This window comes from Python bivittatus, unplaced genomic scaffold, assembly GCF_059951505.1.
Source record: "Python bivittatus isolate LINGU-HERP-01145 unplaced genomic scaffold, Pbiv_v1 ctg000080_np1212, whole genome shotgun sequence".
NCBI lineage: Eukaryota > Metazoa > Chordata > Lepidosauria > Squamata > Pythonidae > Python > Python bivittatus.
In genome coordinates, this window is record NW_028277035.1 from 41136013 (window position 1) to 41161948 (window position 25936).

Consider the following 25936-nt stretch of genomic DNA (forward strand, 5'->3'; position numbering starts at 1 on the left):
AATATATAATGAGACCCATAGATGGCCCAACTTTTCATTTCTCCCCTTTTATGTACATTATTGATCCAAATCAAACTGAATCATTCTTCTTATACAAGTCATGTCTATCTTACCACTTATATAGCAATGCAAAAGAACTTTCCAGCCTGCATGATATAATGCTTGTCATAATTCATAAGAATTACACAGAAGGCAAAGGCTTGTTGTCATAATAGCAAGTGTTAAAACAATTCTAATTCCAACAAGATACAGAATAATGTTTTAAAAAATTAAAAATAAAATCTCCCTCTTTTTGCTTATTATGCTGCCAACAATAAAACATTTAAAATGACTTCGCACACATTAAATCTTGCACAAATGAAAGCATAAACGATGAGCACAAGATTCCACATTTCAAGTTATATAATCTAAATTGGGTTTTATTTTTCATAAGTTGACATACTTTCTTTCCAGAACACAAGTTACTAAAAACCAATTAATTCAAAATACAGTACTTCAATTATTCTTCCCAACAATATTTTATAAATCAAAATAGAAAAAAGTAATAAAATTCAATTGGACATAGTCATAATGCATCAGCCATTTCACAGAGAGTCTCAGTCAAGGAGAAAAAGGTATCTTTCTGTAGCTTAGCATCGTAATACATTTGGTGTCCACATAAGACAAGATTGATGGACAAGAATTGGGACTCTGATACTTCAGGACGACTTCCATAATTGGAACAAAAATCAGCCCCCTCTAAAACTGCTATTAGACCCAGGAGAAAAACTGCTCTTTAATTTTTTAAACCTGTATATGTTAATGAGCATTTGCAGAGTGTTTATTTGAGCCTGTGTTCATTGCTGCACAATCAACCTCTCATTAATACAGGAATTTGAGCTTCCTGTGCAATGTATTAATTAGTTCCTTTCTTCCCCTGAAAGTACTAAAAAAAGTTGGCCTTACTCTTCGTTTGTCCTTAAAAGATTTCATCTCTGAGTGGTCACACCCTTTGAGGAAGTACCAGTGGCTCAATTATTCTACTTTTAGTGCCTGTGTACATTATACGGGTTACATCACAGCTGTTTAGCCTGCAGTGCTTAGAAACTAGCCAGGTGGGACTGTAACATCTGTGTTGCACTCAAACAACACCAGGGACAGTTTCCAACATCTGGTACCATTTCTGAATTGTCTTATCGCTGCAAGACATTCTGTTCCATCTGCTGCTTTCAACTCAGTTAATTAAACTAGAACCATCTCCTTTTTAATAAATGGCTAGCAGCAATAAAATGAACAATTCCCTTTCTACAACATGTGTACTTGTATTTCTTTTTAATGCCATTTGTAGTCAAGGTTAGGTTGGCTGGCTTGGCTCTCAAACAGAAGCATCTATCTTTGGAATGTACATTGATTTGTTATTAAGTAGGAAATACTGAGAATAGTCCCCAGATCTGTCTCAAATTCTTATCCTGTGGATTATTTTGTGGTGCTTATAGAAGGGTCACCCTGGGTATCTTCCAGTGCTGAGTTAAAATAATGACGGGGGGTCATGGTAGGAATCTATGAAAACCTGAGCACACACACACATACATACACAAAGACCAAGATAAAAAGGAGTTATCTTTGCACAATGTTACACAGCACATCTACATGCATTGTATTGTATATGAGTTTCAGGAAAGTCTGATAATTAGAAACTTCAAAAAATATGGTCTTAAAGATTTAAGATACTATAGGCAAAAGAAACTAAATAACCAATTTAAATGTCATCCTAAGATGACAAACGCAAGCTAAATTCCAACGTGAAATTAGTGAGGAAATTGCTAAATCTCTAAGAAAATCTCTAGCAAAGGGAAAATACACCAATTCTTTGCAGCATATATTTTCCTGTCCTCCCCCCCTTTTTTTTAACATAAGGAAGTAAAGCTTATTTTAGATCCATTCTGTATATGACACAAAGTATGGACCAATGCCACACGCAGCAAGTTACACACTGGCCAAGGACAGTGATTATCTGCTTATGAAGGACAACAGTTACATACAAAGACTCCCAAGTGAGAATGGTCATTATAAATTAACTCCATCTGTCCCCTTAGGACAGCAAAGACATTATTTGTGGTAGCAAGCTGGTAATGCATCTCATCCCTAGGACATCTCCTAAATGCTGACACGGTGTGGATAATTTCTAATTTCCATCAGAGCACAGAAAGAAGAATGGATTGCTTTCCAGCTTAGTTAAACTAGTCACCTAAAAAGATTTCTCAACTGCAGGAGCAGAGCTCAGAAGAAAGACCTGCATGCTCTGTTCTCATGAGACGTTTTTGGCTAACAATGCAGAGTCCCAGCTCATGTGAAAGGCTCTCCATTGCAGACAGTCACATTGTACTTGTCAACTCCAGCATGACTTAAATAGGGAACAAGCTACCTCATGTCTTTAGATCTATCCATAACAGATCTGTATACAATATTAGAGATTGTCTTAGAATGCGAGAACTATTCTTTATCCAGTCGAACGGGGAGAAAAAGCCATTCATTTACTAAACAGCAAACAATATGGGAGATGGTATGAGAGTGAGATCCAAAGAGCTTTGCACCCAGCTGGGAAGGGCTTGTGGGTGGAGCCACTTCTGGGGAAGGTCCATGTCACCGCTGTGAGAAAAGCTGGCTTAAATCAGGTCATCTAATTCAGGGATGTGAAGAGAAAAAGAAATACTGTCTTTTTAAAATAAATTGTCTATTTTTACATCATTAGAAATAGTAAAGTAGCATTTCATTTCAACACACATATATTCCAACATTATAAAGAAGTTTACTTTTACTAAACTTACTTTGTATTTTCTAAATACGTATTTTGCATAAAAATATCTTAACAATATTTTATGTAAAGCAGATCATTCTGCAACTACCACTGGCCTATGCATGGGAAAGATGTTTTGGATTACACCTCCTGTTAGTTAAAGCCCGTATGGCCAGTTGTCAAAATCATTCAAACAATACTGGTTAACCCATTGCTTTAAGAGGAATATTAGTTAGTGAGCTGACATAGTCATAAGCATTATAAACTTAATGTATTTGAACCAAGGTGCCTTTTAGATGAACCCTCAAAATAGGAGTCCCATTCTGCTTCAGGTCCAGCTGCAGAGGATTCATTCAAAGGGAAGTGGCTCCCATATGACTAAAGGATGTGCCTAAAGTGTCCCAGTAGCACATGAAAGTATGTTTCTTCTTCCCTTTACATCTCTTGCGCACATCTGCAGGGATGGCTCTGTGCCTAACCAATTGGCTGAAGTCCAGTGAGCCCCAGGAACTAATGGAAGCCCTCTAATTTTTAAGCAGGAGAGAGCTATAGGTTAGATAAAAAATTATAGTTCTTAGAAGTGTGTGTGTGTGTGTGTGTTTATTTCATACTGCTGTTGTGAGTATTAAGTAGTGACTATTATTTTTATGAACTGTATATTATCTGGGAAACCAACTCTGGATGAAGGCACCATTTGTGTCTTTGTATCTATTTATCTACATGATGGTATATTTTAAAAAGTCAAAAGATTTTAATAAATAATACTGTTTTACAACACTAGGACATTATTATTAGACAGACTATAGAGCAATGTTTACCTAAATAGAAACATGATCTGGTTTTAGAAAGAATTAAGAAAGTAAATTGTAAAAAATGAGAAATAATCAAAATGTTTCTATTTTAAAGTAATCAAGACTAAGAAAATAAAATATCTTTGACACTATCCTTGCATTAATAGGCAGATACACATGTTTTAAGAAAGGGGAATGATTAAAGCATAATAAGACCTGTTTATCTTTGTTAACATGAGGATATACACATATAATAGTGTCTTTTAAAATACATATACATGTATTCATGTATATATGGACAAACATATGAATTATATTTTGAAACTAAACTAGAAACCTCTATTTCAGCAAAGGTTTCAAGTTGCTAGACAAGTTGCTATTTATTACATTTCAGAAAAATATGCTCAGAGATAAAGAATGAAGTCATGCACAAAAATATGCACATTATTAAAAGCTTCCTAAATATGGATGTTGACATTCAGCTTCAGTTAAAATGTTCTCTCTAAAGAAAAAGGCCTAAATCAGATGGCAGGGAATCTTCTGGTACTCATTGCCAAACCTTATGTTTTGAGGAGAGAGGCATGAAGAATAATGTTAAGCAGGTTGGGCCAAATCAGACACACGGGCAGACTTCCTCCTGCAGTAAGAGGGATGAGATCATCCTCTCTTCTGCCAATAGTCCTGACTCATGGTGAGGAAATCAAGTCTCCCAGCTTCCATAACTGGGACATTTCTGCTCTGAAAGTGGAAAAAATGGTATCTGGAGTACCAGTGGAATGTTTTCAAGTTTGAAATACTCCAAAATGTTTTAAACAGTCCATTTTACATTTGAGGCTGGACATCTTGCAAATCTTAACAATCAAATCTGAAAGAAAATATTTTGTATAAAACTGCTTGGTAGAAATATGGAATTCACTTGCTATTGCCTCCTAGATTCTTTCCCCCAGCATAGCTTACTTCCCTGGCCTTCCTGCATGATCCTCCATCCAAGTACTCAACTGGGTTGACCATGGATAGCTTTCAAAAATCAGTTAAAGTTGGCTGGGTGCTAATATTTCATGCCAATCACATATAATTCTTAGCTGTTGTGATAGGATTATTTAGAAAAAGACAAGAAATTAAAAGTTCATCTTATTTTCACATTATTTTGATCTAAAATTGATCTTATTTTCAGTTAATAGCCTACAAAATAACAAACATCAGATTTAGAAAATAAGAGATTTATTATTTCTGCTTCTAGACTGGGACTAGACCAGAGTTTTTTTTCTTCCTAATGTTCTTCCCGCACGTGCAGGGCCCGGTTTTTCCCCCCCGGATCAACTGGATGTTGATCCATTAGTTGCGACAGGAGCTGACTGATCGACTTGTCACTGAGTCTGACGTCATGGGCTGAGAGAGAGAGACTGGCCCAAAGTCACCCAGCTGGCTTTCATGCCTAAAGCGGGACTAGAACTCACAGTCTCCTGCTTTCTAGCCTGGAGCCCTAACCACTAGACCAAATTGGCTCTCTAATTGTCTGGGACCAGACAGAGTCACTGGACAATTTGGAATAAAAACACTTAGTTCAGTTTTGTTGCAAATAATAAATATAACTTGTGGACTTGAACTCATCTACTTCTATCTCTCTTCTTCCTTGCTCTCTCAGTGTGTGTAGCATGCTAAAGGTTGAAACTTGACTGAATCACACACTTTCATAATTAGTTATGAACAACCCTGCATTCCTGACAGACCAACTTTATGAATCCTCCTAAGTGTTCATGTTGGTGTTAATCTATATAATAAGGTAATTTGGATGCAGCATCTTCATAGTTCTGTATCTCTTATACTGTCTTCTTTAGCTGTTCATGATTTTTCTACAGCAACTACTCAAAACAGAAAATGCACTTTACCTGTTGAAACAGATTGGTCTGTACCATCGAACAAAAGATCAACGAGGTCACTGGATGACTTGCTACCAGGAACCTAGGACAAGCACAATTGAACTATTTTCAGACATACGATATAAACCAAACTGAAGAAAATAATAGCTCTTTTTGTATTGTCTTTGGAGACAGGTTATGACAAAGATCTAGAAAAGATTTAAGGAAAAAAGCCATGAACTGATATGGCATTTGGGAGAGTGTATCTAACCAGTGAGTGTACAATTCCAAGAAACTTTATCGGAAATCAATTTATATAAAAAGCATTAGAAAATGGAAGATTAGAAATCAACATTTCACTAAGAAATTTTATTAGGATTCTAGTACAATTACCTCACATTAGTGTTTGCAAAGATGTAAAAAGGAAGAAATTATTTTTTAAAAGTTTCAAAATAAAGATAACAGAAATGCCTAAATGAAGCTGGCCCCTTAAAAATTGATACTGGGGCATTAAGAATACCGGGAACATCATTTCAGTCTATCATAAACTGCTTGCAGCTTCTCACAAAAAGCTATTCCCATCATCTCTTCTCACTGAGCCCTCTGCAATTACCAATGTTCCTCCTGAAGTCAGGAAATGTTCGGAAATAGTGCTCTCTCTCTGTGTGCAACTGTTGATGACTTGTGGTTTAGATTCAGCATTCAAAACTTGGAAGTAACATCTTTAATTCTATTGTATTTACTTTCTATTCCATGTAGTTAACATCACATCCCACCTCAGGTGCACCATTGTGTAATGCTGATGTTATTTATTTTAGAAGACTGGCCAACTCCATAAGCCTTTGGCAGTACCCAGTATTAAAAATAGTAAAAACAAGAAAAAGACTGCCTCTCCCTGATTACATCAGCCCATCCCATTAGATCTGGCAGAGAAGGTATGCTACAGGTTCCATCAGCCAGGGACTTGCATTTGGTGGGTCCCAGGAGATGGGCCTTCTCAGCCATGGCTCCCTCTTTATGGAACATTCTCCCTCCTGAAGTTAGGCTTGCTCCTTCCTATTGTCTAGGAAATCCCTCAAGACCTGGTTATGTCATCAGGCCTGGTGGTCTTTGGGAACCAGAGACATTCTTAGATGGCTCCAATATGATTGATATTCTGCTGTCTTGTGGGGTTTGTACATTTTAAAATTTTGATATGATTTTAATTTTAGTAATTACTTCTTATCTTTTCATAATGATTTTTATTTTATTAATTACTTTTTACCTTTTTATAATTATTGTTTTTTAATTTATTTGCTGTTTTATTTAATTGTTGTATGCTGCCCAGAGTCACTTTGTGTGAGATGGGCAGCTATATAAATGTAACAAACAAACAAACAACAATGAATGTCCAGAAAAACATTTCTACTAACAGAAAAAATTCAATAAGGGATCTGACATCCCCCTTAGTCCAAGGCCAGTGTGTTAGTTTAAACTGGCTCATATGTAAAAAAAAATACTGATATTTTAGATTCTGTGTGTTTGGTAAAACTAAAAAGCTAGAAAATTAACTTTTAGAATACTGTACATGATATCCAAAATACTCAATTCCATCAAGAATTAAAGGTACAGTGGTACCTCTAGTTACGAACTTAATCCGTTCCGTGACTCTGGTTGCAACTCGAGTTGGTCTCAAGTCGAGGTAAAGTTTCCCATAAGGTTCAATGTAAATCCGGTTAATCCGCCCTTCGAATTTGGTCGCACCCCGAGGTAAATTTCCCCCATAAGGTTCAATGTAAATACGGCTAAACAGTTCTGAAACATATGCATTTTATTTTTAAACCTCAAAAACCTTCCAAACGCCACAAAAACCTTCCAAACGCCACAAAACACACCACAAGCCTCACCGAACGTCTCCTTGCTACCGTGATCTCGCCCACAGGAAGCTGCGACCGCGTGGCAGCAGGGAAAATGGCCACGGATCCGGTTCGTAAGTAGAGGCGAGTTCATAAGTAGAGGAAAATTTTTTGGGGCCGGAGCTGGTCGTATCTCGAAAAATTCGTAAGTAGGGGCGTTCATAAGTAGAGGTACCACTGTACTGTGATGACTTCTCTTACCTTTAGGCACTGAATTTACTGAAATAAGTCACTGATTAAATCACAAGATAATAATTTCATAAAGCCATTGCATTCTTTAATATAATATCTGATCTAATGTAGATTTTTCTGTATAGTCATAAATAACAATGGATGGAAACCTGCTTTTCCTGCAGCATCTTATCATTTTATTAATGATTGTGCCAAGGTCTATGACCCTTGGCACAAAGTCAAGTACATCTACAGTAAACTCTGTGTACCTGATGAGTTTCTAGAAAATTTGCTCATTACAGAATTATTAAGTAGACAAATGGCTCACTTTAATTTTCTTTTAAGAGGTTTCCTCCAATACATTAGTTTAGTTGTATACTCTTAGACAGATGAGGATAATCAGAAACAAAAACAAACATACATACATACATTCTGGATAACAAGAGAAGAAAGTGTAACATAGTCCACAACCCATTTCGTGGAAGAAAGGTAGTGGCTCCTATTTCTGAGAAAACATGCAAAGGCTTGTGCTCTGATTTGATTTCTGAATTTAAGGAAAAATGGAGGTGGAGATCAAGATTTAAAAAGTATATGCTCCTAGCTATGCAGTAGGTTCTAATATAACCATAAATCTGGAAGTAACCAAACTTAGCTATTTCAGCTATATATGTATCCAATGTTTCGATTAGCTGGGCAACAGACACTAAATATCAGTCCTTCAAGAAACCGAACCTGTTCTCTTCTAGTCCAGTTGCACAGAGGCTATTTCATATAACGTGTACTGTGAAACTGTAGGTCAGTGGTTCTCAACCCTGGCAACGTCCAGATGTACGGACTTCAATTCCCAGAGTTCTTAGCAATGGCCATGCTAGCTGTGGAAGGAAATGCACATGATCTGAAGTTGCCAAGATTGGGGAAATACTACTCAGAATATTAGAAATATTAAGCTAATTTTTCCATTAGCTAAATATATCCATTTTTGATATGAACAAGCGCTATGGAAGTGATTTAATTCACACTGATAATTCTTTAACAGAGTTTTTTTCTGAGATGTGACTGCAGACAGTTTGTATGCTTTATTTGTACCTTCAGCTGTTCCCATAAGGGGAAAAAAAAAGCAAGAGAAGAATACATATCAAATGAATTTCATTGCTAGAACATCTAGGGCAATTTTAAGGCTTTTGTTTGGACCAAAGTCTGAGCTTTTCTCTCTCTAAGGTGAAATTCTAACCAATAAAATGTCTTTATCTTTATTAGATCATTTTTAAAATTAAGCGATTTAACAGAAAACTATTTTACAACAAGCTAAATGGATATATTTGACAGTAGACAATTCAGATGAAAAGGATCTGCTTAGTGGTGATATAAGTGCTACCATATGGTTGTCTGTTAAATTATGGTTGCTTTCAGGTGGCTGAAAGAGATATAAACAAATCTTCTTTTAATTTAGGACATAATTAAACTTTGTGCCATCTGATTATATTATTATTCAGCTTAGCTTCCAGAACATTATGTCTCAGCAGCCGACTTTACAACTGGGCTAATTTCAACTGAGGTTAAATAAATTTAAATAGATAAAGTGGAAAGAAAAACACTAGAAACTTTCCTCATTATTTTCTGGATTCTTTTATGACATGGAATTCCCTTTTTATAGCTTATACCTGCCAGGGCTGGTGCCAAAGAAGTAGTGATATACATTGTCTTTGTTGTCATGCAGGCAGGAAAAAGAGTCACACATGGCAGAAACAAAACTATGCTTCAGTGACTTAATAATATAGTATAGATAAAAATTCTACAGGTAGTCCTTCACTTACGAACATTCATTTAACGACTGAAGTTATGACGACGCTGAAAAAAGTGACTTACGACTGGTCCTTTCACTTATGACTGTCAGTGTCCCCATAGCCACATGATCAAAATTCGGGCATTTGACAACTGGCATGTATTTATGAGGGCTGCAGCATCCCAGGGTCTTGTGATCACCATTTGTGACCTTCTCAGAGGGCTTCCAACAAGCAAAGTCAATGGGGGAAGCCGGATCTGCATAACGACTGTGTGATTTGCTTAATGACCATAGTGATTTGCACAACTGTTGCAAAAAAGGTAGTAAAATTGGATGCAACTCACTTAATGACATCACTTAGCACATGAAGTTCTGGTCCCAATTGTAGTCGTAAGTCAAGGACTACTATTTTAACTTCCCTAAGGCTGATGAGAAGACTGCCCCTTTGTTCTCTAATCCCTTCAATCTCCATATTTGCCTACTTGACTGATTTCATAAAATAACAGCAACTTTTGATGCTAAGGCCTTAACAGCTGAGGCCATGTACTGTGGATATTTAGAAAAGAATACCAACAGATTTGTCTCATTCATCCAACCCATGAAAAATCTACTGAAGCCAAAAGCTAAATTTCACTTGCAATACTATATAAGATGAAGGCAAAACTGGTACAGAGTCTACAATCTGAGCCCTGTTCTCTTGTGTTTACAAAGTCTTATCTTTGAATCAAATAATTTATTTTCAAGTTTATATCTGCATGCACCTGGAATGCCTGTTTGCAGTGATGTACAGCACAATACTGAACAGTTTTAAACATAATGTTAACATCAGTTAATAACAAATCAGCTAAAACAATACATCAATAAATGATAATAAAAGCACACACATAAAAGTCTGAAAGCCCATACATAAGTCTCAGAGAGAAAATTAATTTATTAGTTTATGGGGAAACAGGTTTATAATCACTATGGATGTGATTTAAATTACCATGGAAGGGTAGGTCTGAATGGCACGGAGAAAGTAATGGCCACCAGACTCTCCCTCTCCCCATTCCTTTTAAATGGATCCACTCCTAGCACCTGATGGCCTTGCCAAGATAAAAGAAAGGAATATACAATCCCTCCAAAAGAGGTAAGGGGAGGTTTTTCCTGCAGTTGGAAGTTTGAGATGCTGCTGGAGCCTGAAGGAAACTGAAAGTTTTTCCTTTGAGCAGAAGAGCTGAATAAAGCAACAGGCTCAAGAGCTAAAAGAAAAACAGCAGCATGGCTGAGTGTATCTACAGAAGAGAAGAGAAGAGAAGAGAAGAGAAGAGAAGAGAAGAGAAGAGAAGAGAAGAGAAGAGAAGAGAAGAGAAGAGAAGAGAAGAGAGAAGAGACAATCAAGTAACAAAAGGCTTCTGAAGATGCCCATCATTGGATTTGGCAGCTAAGATCAAAAGAGCTCAATGGGGGAGGACACTGAACCAATAGACCAGTGGGGAGAGCAGATGGCCCACCAAAGAGGACTACTGAAGCAGTCTTGTAGTAAAGAGTGAGTCCCAGTGGCAGGCCAGGCAAAGACTGAACTGGAGTGGCTTCTTGGGAGAGCTTGTACCAGGCCCTGTAGGCCCAGGTAGCCTTAGTGAGATTTTAGCTAGCTCAAGACTAAATTTTTGTAGTGCGTAGAGAGGCCTGCAGGACCCGCATAATTAATTGGGCAGAGGGGCTAGACCCTTAAAAGACAGTCTGAGGAAGAATCATGTCACCAACCTTGATACCAACCTAAGTCAAACCTATGACAATTACCTCACATTTGTGAATCATAAGCACTACTTCTGTTAAGTTGTGGTTCTTATGCCCTTGACTTCCAATAACCACTGATCATTCAACACATAAATAGTTCTGCTGTTTTCAATAAATAACTCTTCCAATATAGCCAAAACATTTCAGATGTATTACTTCAAACAAAAGCAATTCTAATGCACAGTAGTCTCTTTGGTTATTCTCTTACCTTGGCTGTAGACTGTGGAGTGTAAGCTGCAGCATTCTGGTCTGGACTTCCTTTGTCTCCTGTGTAATGGGCAGCTGCTCCCAAGTCAATGGTTTTGGAAGGATTTGCTGTGCGTTTGTGCCTGGTGGTTGTGGTGGTCTCTGTGGCTTGTGTAATGTGGATATGTTTTGTAGTCACTGTTTCCTCCTCATCTTTGAATTCACTTTTTGGTGATTTACCTCTTCTAGATTTCTTTTCTTCATCACTATCACTGTGAAAATTAAACCAGAACACAGCTATTAGATATAATATGAAGAACCACTAAAGAGATTGGAGAGGTAACTACTAGCACTATGTTAACTTGAAAAAAGCTATTCCAACTTTATTTCTGAAATTGTTTCAACCACCTGGAAACCAAGTCTGAAACTACCAAGTCTGAAACACTTCTTTGAAATGTCCTATACGCTTCTAGATACTATTCAGTGCTACAATAATCTTGTGAGCATCATCTTCTAAATCTGAACTTTAAACAAGGAACTCAAGTTACATATTTTTAAACAACCAAAATCTCTTCAAACCCATTTGTTACTTTTATTACTGTGGGATTTGTTGCTTAAAGTCCTCACTGAAGGAAGAACTATTATTTTTGTTCAACTACAGGTAGTCCCCGAGTTAAGAACACCCAGGTTACAGATGACCCATAGTTGAGAAAAGAGCCTATTGTAGCAAAATTCGAGTTAAATACACAATGTTTGAGTTAAATAAACAATGGTTCAAGTTCATTACACAATTCTACTTATACAGCATTATACAAAAATACTGTTCTGGCTTACATACAAATTCGACTTGATAGACCTTGGAATGGAACTCGTTCTTAAACTGGGGATTACATGTAATTATAACATTTTGGTTACCAATTATAACATTTTTCAAATCTGACAATTATGCAACATCCTAATCAAATTTCAATGCATGATACTATACAGAAACACCAAGTGCTGAGACAGGTAACAAGGATTATGTTTAGATAATTTATATTTAAGATATCAAATCCTGTACACTTGATTGGGATGGCTAACCAAGTAAGATGAACTGAATCATTGCCAGAACTATCACTATCAATTCTACTGGCTGAGAAAATGATCTTTCCTTTTAGGGACTGACATTGGAAATACTGCTTTTTCAGAAACATGGGACTTGATTGTTACAATGTTCATTCTGTGGAATAGCCATTAAGGATTCCTTGGTTGAAAATTCCTACAGACTGCTTCCTGACAAGCTTTCTAGGAACAATTCAAGGTATTTTTTTCAATCTATCAGGCCTCCCAAAACTTTTATACAACTTTACTCTAGTGCTACTTTGAAGTAATGTTGGCTAACAGCAGCTTACTAATGATATTCTTTGCAGCATATTATTACCCTGTATTCTCTCCACAATCAGTTCTTAATAGTTTCAATGTATTTGGAATCATTTACTTAAAAGATTTTCCAGGAAGCAATGCAAAATATTTAGTTATTTAGCATTTGGGGAATCAGGAAGGGATCAGTTAAAAAAAAGCCTATAATAAATTATGCAAGAGAGCAATTCCCTTACATTACATTATACAAGGCTGATATAAATACTGTGGAGTTCTTGGTACTGTCTTAGCTTGGTTGTTTGCTTGCAGACATTTCATTATCCAACTAGGTAACATCATCAGGGCTAATGATGTTACCTAGTTGGGTAATGAAATGTCTGCAAGGAAACCACCAAGCTCAGAGAGCACCAAGAACTCCACAGTTCAACCCTGAGCTACAGATATTCTCTTCTATTGATATAAATACTAGCTTCCTGCAAGCCGTAACGGCCAAAATGAGAGTTATTATGAAAACAAGCATTTCCTTCCCATCCTGATCATTGAACACAGAAACAATACTAATAATTGGAGCCAAAAGGAAAGGTAATACTGGAAAGGACACAACTATTATGCCCGTAATGGATCTTCACCAAAACTTTTATTAGTTAGAGTTGATATTTTCCTTGGAAGATAATCAATTTTTTCTAGCGAGTATGCTGTAATTTATTACTCAAGATACAATTTGTGTAATATTATATTGGCTGCAATTACGATTCTTGCCTTATGAAGAATATGAGGGTTGCTGATTCACCCACATTTTGTGCTTTGCCAGAAAGAAAGGATAAGGCAAAACTCCAGTTCATGTTAGAGGTGAAGCCTGCCTCATTGAATAGTAAGACTATACTGTGAGGTATCTTGAAAGATAACCATGTTCTCAAACAAGAATTAGCTGCAGAAGGTTTCTGTGTTGAATAATGCAACAGAGCACTAAGCCACTTTCTTTTAAAGAAGGTTGTCTTATTGTCAGCATGGAGGCACACAAACTGCTGTATCCCCTGTGGGAAAGCTTTGTTTTCTACTAAATAGTGATTCAGGCTTTGCCCATTATTATTATTACTTAGTTATGCTTCCCACTGCATCTCTGTATATTAGCTGTTTGCCAGCAAAGGTCGTTTAATTCATTAAAATCAGTGATCATAAATATCCAGCACTTTCCAACACAGATTACAGAGGCAGAGTAATAGGAGGCCTAACAGCACCAACCAAGTAAAAAGAGTGAATACACCAAACGTACTTCATCTATTCTGAAAGAAAAAGCTAAGTCCTTACTAAAATATAGGAAAAGTTTGAGCCACGTTATGGATGCACTGTGGTACTCATGCCAAGTGCATATGTAGACACGCTGCAATTCAGTGATTCTATTTATTCATTCATATCCTACTTTTAAATACAAGAAGCATTTCCAAAGCTGCTCAGTAAGAAGTGTTAAAACAGATAATTATAAAACAATCAATTTTAAAATATATCCAATAAAACATCAAAACAGAACAGAAAAAGGAAGTGAAAATAATCAGCCCAACTACCCTGAAATCACTATTCATTAAAGGTCCAGGCAACTTGATCAAACTTAGACTTAGTGCCCCAAACCCAACTGCCAGGCAAGGGACATTCCAGATTTAGGGGCAAGTTACAGGAAAAGCCCTGTAATAATATAATTCCCATCAACCTTAACCACTGGATACATTGAGCTAAGCAGGATCAGGACAAAACCTGCTGCTGGTTTAGAGTAAGAAATGCCAGACAATTCAATTTTATAAATGGCATGGTTAGAATACACCTAGCCACTAAAGCAAGCAGATTATTTAAGTGTTTTTGTTGAAGTAAAAAGATTAAACTTCTACATATACCTCATGATTCTGCTTTTTCATAACAATATGTACTGTCTGGAATGCATTTTGGGACAAGTGTTACTTTAAAAAAAAAAAATGTGTTACAACTTAGTAGTGGAATATATCACAAATAAATTTCACTGAAAACTATTTTAGAAAAAAGTTTAGTAAGCTAGCAATATTAGTGAGAAACTTCCTAGTCAAATTTGGAGTAGACTTTAAACCAGAGGTGAACAGAAGCTAGACTGTAGTCCACTGATGAACCAGTGGACGCTTTCAGGTGAATCAGCTAGTGCTTACCAACTGTTAGGATTCTATAAAGAAAACTAAGACAAAGTAGATTTTGCTCTGCTCCAAGAAAGAACTTCGTATTACATGCTAATGTTCTCCTAGGAGCAGAGCCCATCCGGTCGCATGCCCTTCTACTCTTCTTCACCTGATGTTTGCACAATGATCAACATGCATGAAGCCCAATGCACATAAGCTATGTCGACCCATTATTCTTTACATTTTGATCTTGTGGTGTGGCCAGATCAACCCCTATCCCAAATGGGGAAGCATTTGTATGGGCGTATACTGGTATAGCTTCACAAAAGAATTTCTATCAACTAGCTTTCAGTTGAGCATATAAGGACAAACACTGCCACATGCTGAGATGTAGGGTGAATCATCACGGATCTGGATATATCTAGGGCACAGAAGAAGCAGAACCAATAAATGCAGTATTAGGCTACGGTTTTTTCTTTTCACACCCTGTCCTCTGGAGGCATTTTTTTTATTGAGAGGCTGCCTGCCTGAAACAGTATATATTGAGGCAGAGTCTAGGACTGCAGGCTGGCTGGTGTCAATCAGGAAGGATGGAAGTGCAACTGCTCCATCTAGTGTGGCAGGTTGTCAGGGCCCTAGGAGATCAAATGAGCCATGGTAAAGAGAACTTATGCTTAAGGGGTGCACAAAAATCAGAAAGTATGCTTACTTGTGGAATTCATAAAAAAGGAAAAGATTACTGTAATACATTTCGAACGCACAAAGATTAATATATTCTGGAACATGTATCTATTTTACTGTAAATATAAGACAATAATGGAGACCACAGAAGGAAGCACTTAGATACTTCTTAATATCAGCCAGCTTGGCACACAGCAGTATGGAAAATACAGTTGCCATTTAAATTCCTTCATCATGGCCTAAATTTGTTTGTTCTGTTCTAAAATGTATTATACATATATTAAATAATTAAAATACTTTCTATTTGAATCATCTTTGAATTTGGATTTCAGCATAGTTTTTACATTTTTTAGATAATCTTGAAGGCTCTCAATTTTTTCTCCATGCAAATGAGAAGACCATCTATTGTTGCCATTCCATAACTGCTCTAGAAAAAACAGGTAAGTTTTATACTTTGTTTCAACAGAAATTTTGTAAAATCTGTGACATTCGAGAATAGCAAAACGTACTGCATTTTTCCGACTATAAGACAATACTTTTTTCTAAAATCCTTACGCTAAAAATTGAAGGGCGTCTTATTCAAGGAAGTCAGCCGAGAACCACGCGGTTGCAAAACTGCCCATACTTTGTCTCTGCAAAGAGGCTTCCTCCTATTGCTAGCCTCCAATCACGAGTGAAATAGCTTGAATCTGCAAACAGACTTCCTCCAATCACAAGCCTTATGTAACTGACGTCAGCTGATGCTGAACAAACCAATTGGAGGAAGTCTGTTCGCAGAGACAAGCTATTGGCAGTTTCACTCATGATTGAATGTAATCAGTTATGCAAAAGAGCATGGAAATAGAGCTGCAGAGAGACGGTTTGGACCTCCTCCCACTGAGTGTATCAGGTAAATGGTAACTAATTACTAAATAAAAATGTGTTCTGCACTATCTTTAAAATATTGATTTCTTAATTTTGGGTTGGAAAAGTGGGGGTCGTCTTGTACATGGGGGCGTCTTATTGACGGGAAAATACGGTACTTTATGTGCCCCTCTGCTGTTTATTTCCATACTGCTTTTTAACAGCAGAGGGGCACATAAAGTACATTTTGCTATTCTCAAATGTCACAGATTTTACAAAATTTATCATACAAGTGGATCATTTTGGACTTTGTTCAGCATATAAAATCTCCAAAATGTTACCTTTAATACAGTGTGCATTTAATGATCTAATAAGCAATATGGCCACCATGTATTATAAATGGACTGGCTAAAAAGTAAGCACCTTTATGTAAGAGGAGAAATATTAGCTTATTCTACTATTTAACTTCAGACACAATCAAAATAAAAATATTTAATATTCCTTCATCCCTTTATTATACAAATTTTAATTCTTTCAGACTAATAAAAAACAGTGTTAAAAGTACAGAATTATCTTCTATTATTCCAAAGACAGAATTAGATCTTTACATTACTTCAGAGTCAAGATGAATAAGAATAATACTTGTTCCTAAACTATTCTCTCCCCTTCCACTGATACAAGTATTTGAATTATCTCTACTTGGAGGCTATTATCACTAGTGAAATAACATTGATGGAATTCTTTTGTTGATAAAAGGTGCTATTTTGGAAATTTCTTGTCCCTTAGAAATCTTGGCAGGCCTCCCCACCTGAAAAAAAATATTTTGATTAATTCCAAGGCTTTCCATTTAAATATTGGTTTGGGAAGGACTTACAAAACAGTGAACATATATGCAGGTCAGATTTGTAAAGCAAAATAACGCAACAGGGCCTGAGGAAATCACAGAACTGTGCTATGAAATCACTACTTAGTTCCTATTCCTTTCCCATTTGATTTAATTAGCTAGTAAAGTTTGCCCAATCCCAGCAGAGAGCAGCATTTGGTCAGCTTTGTTGGTTTGGGGCACTAAGCAAACTTTGGCCTGGTTAGTACTGTACAGGTATTCCTTGACTTACAATGGCAACTGGGACTAGAATTTCTGTCGCTAAGCAATGCAGTTGTAAAGTGTGATTGCATCACTTAGCACAGCAATTCCTGCAGTCCCGGTTGCTATTGTTAACGGAATCCCACAATCGTTAGGCGGGGCAACTTCCTGCCGGCTTCCCATAACCAAGTCAGTGGGGAAGCCGGCAGGAAGTTATAAGTCCCAGGCAGTTTGTAAGCAGGTTGGCAGGCAGGTAAGTGGCTGCTGCCAGATGCGGGAGGGCGCAAGCAGGTGTGAGGGTGCGAGGGAGGTGCGGCAAGACTCGGGGGGTATGCGAGGTTGTTGTGGGGAGGCTCAGGGATGCTGTGCGGGTGTGCAAGGGAGGCACAGGGAGGTAGTGTGAGGGTGCAGGAGAGGTGCAGCGGGGCTTAGCGAGGGCATGTACGAGGGAGGTGTGGCAAGGGCCGGGGAGGGTGTATGTGAGGGAAGCGCAGTAAGGCTTGGTGAGGGTGCGTGTAAGGGTGCGAAGGAGGCACGGCGAGGCCCTGGGAGGGCGCATGGGGTGCATGAGTGGTGGGGAGGCGCAGTGAGGCTTGGGGAGGGTGCAGAGGTGTGTGTGAGTGACCGGTGTGGCGTGAGCACAGAGGGGCTGGGGGAGGGTGCATGAGTGGGGGAGATTTACCCCAGCACCTTGTGACCTTCCCTCCTGGCTTCCCCATTGACTTTCTGGGAAAGCCAGAATGGAAGTTCGCAAATGGAGATCATGTGATTGTGGGGTGCTGCAACCAGTCGTAAGTGCGAGCTGGTTGCCAAGCACCCAGATCATGACCACATGACCATGGGGGTGCTGGGATGGCTGGATCTCCAAGGACCAGTTATAACCACCATTTGTTCAGTGCTGTTGTAATTTCAAACGGTCGCTGAACGATGGTCGTAAATCAAAGGCTACCTATATTTGAACAGAATTCTGGGAAATACTAGGGTGGTAGGATAAATTGAGAAAATGAAATGCATCTCAGAAAAAGAAAATAACAAATTGCTTCCATACTGCTGCCAAGAAAACTGAGGTCTAACATGTCTTATATATTAAAATACTACATTATAAACCAATCTGGACAAGATGCTGGACACAGAAAATGTAATTTTTTAGGAAACCGTTAAATATTTTAAAAGATAATTAAAAGAACTATCACGAGAACTACAAAAAACCAGAGTGATGTCAAGAAATACCTGCATCTTTCTGGAGAATCCTCCCTGTCTTTCCTTCGGAACTTGCTGATGGTGTCATCAATAGTGCTCCCAATTTTATCACTCAGTTCGCCTAGCTTATCACTGAAGGGAAATCCACCTTTGTTTTTATCCCATTCCTCATCCCATTTTGACTTGGGCTCAGCATCATATCTTTCACCTACATAATGTAGACAGATAGTCAAAGAATGAAAGAAAAGAAAAAAGAGATTACCCCTAAAATACTACTACTTGTGTTTTATCCCTATGATAGAACTTGAATCTGAGTTAAAAACAAAAAGCTGAACATTTTTACAGAGCTGAATCAACACATGTTATATTGCACATAATACTAATATTTTATTGGCACAAATATATTTAAAAGATGTTGTTAGTGACAATTATCCAATGTATACCATGCTAGCTAAGCTTAAACACTGTAAAAGTAGATACAAAGGCATCCTTCCTTCTGCCCAACAAAATGAAGGTCATATAAACCATGTATGACAAATAAAGCCCACAAATATAATAAATGTTCATTAGTACACTTTTAACCAGGCTGTCATGGGGAACTCATACCAAACCCTGCAAGACGGCAATATTTCTAGCCTCAGTTAACAATTTTAAACTCTCTTCAAAGTCTTTAATGACGATGCAGCACATTATCCCCTTATGTGCTAGTTAGGAGTTTTTAATTTCTCCATTCTCCCACTCTCACCCCACCCCACTCCCCCAATAGCTACATAAACAAAATTTGCTTTGCAAGAGAGCCAACTGGCTGTGAACTGTAGTAGAAGGTGCCAGTTTTGTTCAGTTGTTTTTAAATACAGTTTTAACTGGTTAGGTTTAAATTCCATTCAGTTATTTAGGTAGCCAAGAGCTAAAACAGGGAAGACTTAAAACTGAGTATAATTCCTTGTAGAATTATTTAAAATTCTCAAATAAAACTGTGATTTTGCTTGCCAAATTCTTCTAATTTGAAAGAATATACTGGCCAAATACAGATCATTTCCCACATTAAAGTCCTATCATCTGTGTCATAATAATGCAGAGTAGCTTTTCATTTAATTTCTTTTGGGGGCAATCCAGCAAACAGTGGCCCAAAGAATTTCAGTTATAATTGCTGAGGTGTACCTACTGATGTTCTGTAGTGATACTAGATTATGTGCAACATGAAACAACTCATGGATAAGTAGTTAACCCTGTTATACCAAAGTACACATGCTAAGAGTAAAGAAATAAAGACTCATACATTACTTACATGTGAAACTTCTCTCTGCACACTTCCATTAGCTCATGGCAGGTTTTTTCCCCCAATCAGAAAATACTAAGTCTACTCCTCTGCTCACACAACTCCATTATACATGAGACCAGATGACCACAGATAAGAAATACAACATCCACGGAGACAATATGCCGCTACTCTATCCCTTGTCCCTTGGCTCCATTTGTGTTTAATTTTCTTTTTAGATTCTTTTAATTTTTCTCTAAACATGAGAAACTGACCTACTGCAAAGCAATATACCATCTTGAGTTACAAGAATGCCTCTGGGTGCCTCACAGACATTCTTAGAAAAGAAAAACAGTTGGTGACAGTAGCTGAGTGCTTTGTTAGAAAATGTGCTTCCATATCCAGAATAAAAAGACAGGATAGGAAAGGGTAGGAGCATGCACAAAACTGTCTCAAACCTGAAACAAACCACTGGATTTCAGAAGTTCTGACAAATTGTTTTGGACTGCCCATGGACTGCTGAAACAAAACAAAACAAAAAACTGGCTTGGTTGCTCCAGGTTCAGATAAAACAAAGTCTGGAGGGATCCTGAAGCAGTTTGTGGGGTGAGTAAGGCAAGGCAGTATAGAACAGCCCCCTAGGGTGACATTTCTCGTTGGCCTCCCACCTCCCAATCTTCCCACTCCTTTCCCTTCCCTTCTCTCTCTCCTGTATTCCCCTCAGCTGCAAAGTTGCAAAGGAAGCCCCCCAGCCTCAACATTTCCGCTGGGCACATCTTCTTTGATAGCACATTTTGTTCTACAAACAACTGAAACAAATGCATTTCCATTTGGGCATGGACCACCCAAAAACAGCTGTACTGTGCATGGAATCGGCATGGAATGGTTCTTGTAGGGAAAAATTGGCATTTAGCAAGAAGCATCAACAGGAGCTAAATGTGACATTAAAAAGCAACCTCACCTGCTTGCTTTCTGTTCAATGGTTGTGTCTATGTGTATGTGTTTTTCTGACTGATCCCAACTGTTCGGGCAGCCACTTTATGACAGTATAAGAATCAGCCCAATGAAGGAGTTGTTTCAGTAATTTTTGCCTGCAACAGCTTTTCTTAATTTGTGGTCCTCCAGGTGAACTGAGGAATATACTTCACAGAATCTGCCAAATTATAGTCCCAACTTCTCTCGAGATCACCAAGCAGAGTGATCCAAAGCGCTATTTCAAATCACCAATACCCGCTTGCACACAAAACTACATGATTCTGCTCCCCTTCACATATACTAAGCCATCATGAAAAAAATAATTATTTCAACATTAGGAAATAAATCTTCAAAAAATGTGAAAGTTCCTTTCCTGTACAGGTAGTCCTTGTTCAGTGACTGTTCAAAATTACAATGGTACTGAATGATGAGACTTATGATCGATCCTCTTGGTTGCGGCCATTGAGGTGTCCCTGTGGTCACGTGATTGCGATTCAGGCGCTTGGCAACTGGCTCACAATTACGACATTGGAGCATCCTGTGGTCACATGATTACCATTTGCAACCTTCACTGCGGGCTTCCCACAAGCAAAGTCAATGGGGAAGCTGGCAGGAGGTTGCAAATGTTGACCAGGTGATGTTGTGCCACAGGACTGCGTGGGATTTGCCTAATGACAGCAACTGGAACCGCCGTCCTAAGTCAGTGTGGTCACATGACATCATGCTTTATGACTGTGTCGCTTAGCAATGGAGTTCCCGGTTCCAGTTACTGTTGTTAACTGAGGACTACCTGTAGTGCAACTGTGCTTTACCTCTCCCACCCCTGGATACAGTTGCTTAGATATATCAGATCAACTTCATTCAAATTATTATGTATTTATGTATGTATGTATCCATGCCCTACGTGTCTCTGTTTCCTCTATATTTCCTACTTATTTCTTGCCATACAAATATGTAGCTTTGGATCATTTCCCTCAATAAATAAATGAACAAGTATAATGTCTTTGACTCATTTGTTTAATTGGATTCTCTTTATCTAGTTTCAGGACTTGTGTGAACAGATCAGGTTTTAGGTCATATTTATGCAGAAATATTGAAAATTCAAAAGGGTTCACAAACTTTTAAGCACCACTGTATGTCACTAAGGCCAACACCTGTCCCTCTCCATTAAACTGGACTTACTGTATCTGAATCCTCCAACACTGTCTGAAGAAACCCCAACATATTTATCTTTGTTTTTCTTTGCCTTTTTCCTTTCTTCACGGAGTCTGTCATCATCCTGGGCAAATTCTACCATTTCTTTCACTTTTTGGCGTATATTTATACCTTGGTCTTTACCATTCTCATCTGAAAAAAAGTGCACACAAAAAGAAACTGGGAATAGTCTTTAACCTCAAGCATTTGGAGAAATTTATATATAAAATGAATTCAAGAACTGCTAAGGTTATGCATTCTAAAGCAATTTTATTTATTGAATATATGCTATACTTTTTATAGCCAATATTTCATCTTAAGTTAAGGTGACAGCACTAGAGCACAATTTCAGTTTCTACAGTTTTCTAACCCACATTGATCTACTAAAAAGCTTACTTAAAAAAAATGAAAAACATGATGCTTGAAAACATTTCCTGTCAGTTTTAACCCACTTAAAATAACCTTGCTTCTCAAGTCTTTAGGAAGGGGTGGGGTATTTGAAAAGGAAAAAAAAAAAAAAAAGGAACCAGATTTTTTAAAATGCTAATTGCTAGCTTTCTAACTTGCTTCAAAACTCTCTTTTTAAAATCTTATCAGCTGGAGTCCACTACACACTAAAATTTGCTCCACCTCTCTAAGCCTCTTTTTTATTCAGAATAAACACTGGCCTTGCTGCCTGTGTACCGCAAATATTATTTGGTAGAAGGAAAAAAATCTCTAGCTTCAAACAGATGTGTATGTTTTGGAGCTCTAACCTTTCTTCCCAGATGATTAAAGCTATTCCTTTATATACACCACAGGGAACAAGCCTCTAGTGCATATTTTAATATAAACCCAAACACTCATGTTGTGTTGGTTCTGTTGTTATTAGCCAGTCTTTTCTGCAAGTTCTTGTCTTCACTAATTAATACTCTAGGGCCCCACGTCTTGGATTCTGCACTCTTCACACAACCGGCAACAGTCACATTCTAATTAGAGCAGGGGAGCTTCTAAGCTGGTTCAGGTGACTGACAACTCCAACAACTGCTTTAATTTGCTTATAAGATTCTTCTATCGCTCACCTACAAAGTGGTAATTTTCCAGGGATCGCAAATCATAAATGTGTTCTCTGGCACTTGTAACAACACGCTCTGATCCATTCCTTATGAGGTAAGATAGCAGCAGCAGAGACTATAAAAATACAAAGCATCTTATGACTGCATGAAAAATGCCATCAGTATTTTAAACTGCAATGAAAAGGAAAGCTTAAACGTGCAAGAATTAGAAAGAAAGGTAGGATTCATTCTGGTTAAAATAAGCCAACTGTAAGAATGTTACAGAACTGCTGGCAACACAGTGTGTAGATGTAAATCTATGTTTTGCACTAAAACAAAGGAATAAAAGGAGAACATTAATTCATAAGATATTTGCCTGAAGAATGATTTTTTTTTTTTTAGGATGGGAAAAATTACAGTTAAGGCAATTTGGGGAAAAACGTTCTGAAGTCTAAAGACTGAAACAATTTTCTTTTGTGTCTCTCTTTTTTTGCAATTACTTTATTCCCCAGTGTTTTTCCATTTAAAAGCAATTTTACAGCAATTTTTCTATGTCGTTTTCTGCAGGAAATGTGTTGATGTATAAAATTCAGTATTTTCAGATAAATGTAAGCAAACTTCAAAACAAAAATAAGTTTTTAAAGTATGTTAATTTTCTAAACTTCCTGAAGGTTCCAGAGTTTGACTCTTTTTAAAAAACAAAAATCAGACAAATGAAATGGAAAAAACCCCCACACACCCATAGAAATAATTCAGCATCAGCAGAAACATAAATTGTAACAACTGAAAGCAAACAGATCATTCTACGTAGCCTTCAGAATACTGAACAAAATGCATAATGGCAATAAAATTAATTTATATTGTTTTTTGTTTGGAGCAAATAATTACTAATACAAAACTGGCATAAAGTTCCTATTTTTAAAAAGGTAACAGCTTCAGAATTTTGTTGACTGTATAAGTTTTAAATGTAAAAGCCTCTTAGTGCTGCAAGATACAGGGAAAAAAATATGGCATTAGGCATACTTGAATTTCACTGCAAGTAAAGCAGAAGAAATGAAGAAGAAATAAAACTGAAGTGGGCACGTGGTGGGAAGCAAAATAAGAGGTAACTAATTGGTTCTATTTCCAGTAAGATAAAAGAAGAAATATAAAATTTAATAAATAAGCCTGGGCATTGAGGGGGAAAAAACAGAATGTATAAAAGGAATCAAAAATAAATGTAGAATGTTCCTTTAACAGTTTCAAACTGAACTTTTAAAAGGAACATTCAGAACAAATATTTAAAATTGGGTCTATCAGTAGTGGATTGCTAGCAGGGATTTAGAAGATCGAGTTACGGAGGATCCCTTATTTGGTTTTTATTAAGCAATAAAAGTCAAAATTGCCAGAAGGCATTCAATTTAAGAGCCTTTTTAGAAAAACAACAACAACCTCTTCCCCCCTCCAAAAAAATCCCTTGGTTTTCAAAGCAGACTAGTTTCTTAAAAATGTATACTGGAAAAGAATTAACTTGATTAAAATCAAGCTTTACTAATTGCACACAGAGGATCTGGAAACCTGTGAAGTTTAGCATGGATATTATGTTAATGAAAGCACAAAACTCAGTTAATTGCCAGAGGACACTACGGTAAAATTAAAACATTCAGCTGTGTTTTTTCAGCATTCACAATTTATGCCAAAATTAAGATTTTTATAAATTAATACAAAAACTCATTACTGTACATACTTTATAAACTCTCCTCCAGTTCTTTTTATTGTCTTTTAACATCCGTGTCCAAAGCATGTTCATAAGTTCTGGAAACTGCTCGTACATGAAAGTGGCCCTAAAAAAGAAAAAGATGAAGATGAAGAAGAATGAGGAAGAAGAAGGAGAAAGAGAATTATTGATCGGGTTACTTTATGACAGCACTTGCATGTGACAGCAGATGGCAGACTTGCTCCAAGTTAAGCTTCCACTGCCAATACATTGCTATGGACAATTTGTACAAAAGTATTACATATACAGAATTACTCACTGGATTAGCAATGCTGATGTCTTTCCACCCTTCCACTGGCAATAATAAAAAATAAAGACACCCCTTATTATTTTAGTCCAACATGCCATTCATGTGCTCTTTGTGGGAAAGTATGTTTGTGAAGGAGCCCCATTTTTTAAATTTTATATATTTAAAAAACATTTTGCAAAATTCTAATCCAAAAGAAATATTAAGGGTTACTTAATAAATCCTTTTGGGACTGGTTGTTAAGCAAAGCGGTCACTAAGTGAAACTGCAACTGTGCTTATGATCTTACTACAGCTTTCCTTGCTTTACAGACCTGCAAAGGTCTTAAATGTGAGGACTGGTCGCAAAATTACTGTATCATTACCACTGTAACTACAAACGGTTGCTAAACGAGGCAGTCACTAAATGAGGACTATCTGTATTTAAAAATAGTTGCTTGTGATATTTGTTTTGCATCTTCCATCATTAATACTTTTCTCTCCCTAATTTATGTTATATCCTTCAGGAATGATGAAGCAGCAGTGACATATATACTTAAAAATGTACCTTTCAACCCTGCTGAATCAAATTATTACTTACTTGGCAATCTCCCCCATGAGTTGCCCTGAAGGTCCCCATGGATCATCATTGGTTGCTTCTCGAACCTTAGACTCAATTTCAGAATAATTCATAACCACATTGGTGCTGTACAGAACAGAATTAAATGCAAGCACAAAGATTAGCATCAAAGCAGAGAAACACATGAAAACTTAATAATGACACTAGTGGGGAGCTTAATGAGATACCTCTGCAGGGTGGGAAAGAAAACGTCTTTAGTGGAGAACTACCCTGAGGAAACTGGAACACATTTATCTATCTTTAAGAAGGTTTTACTATCCCATTAACCTTCCGGAATATAGATCAGAGATAAGGGGTTACATGAGACTTGGA

The 25936-nt window shown here is 37.3% G+C and overlaps 1 protein-coding gene across 1 annotated transcript in view; it reads right to left on the reverse strand.

Annotated features, from left to right (window-relative positions):
- Positions 1-25936, reverse strand: part of CLINT1 (clathrin interactor 1) — a 74284-nt gene that overhangs the window by 9888 nt on the left and 38460 nt on the right. Inside the window, exons 2-8 of the mRNA XM_007435657.4 lie at positions 25586-25690; positions 24730-24826; positions 23031-23139; positions 21958-22122; positions 18573-18750; positions 11263-11512; positions 5457-5529 (exon numbers count right to left, since the gene is read on the reverse strand). Of these exons, the coding sequence (XP_007435719.1) occupies positions 5457-5529; positions 11263-11512; positions 18573-18750; positions 21958-22122; positions 23031-23139; positions 24730-24826; positions 25586-25690 (977 nt within the window). The remainder of the gene's footprint in view (positions 1-5456; positions 5530-11262; positions 11513-18572; positions 18751-21957; positions 22123-23030; positions 23140-24729; positions 24827-25585; positions 25691-25936) is intronic.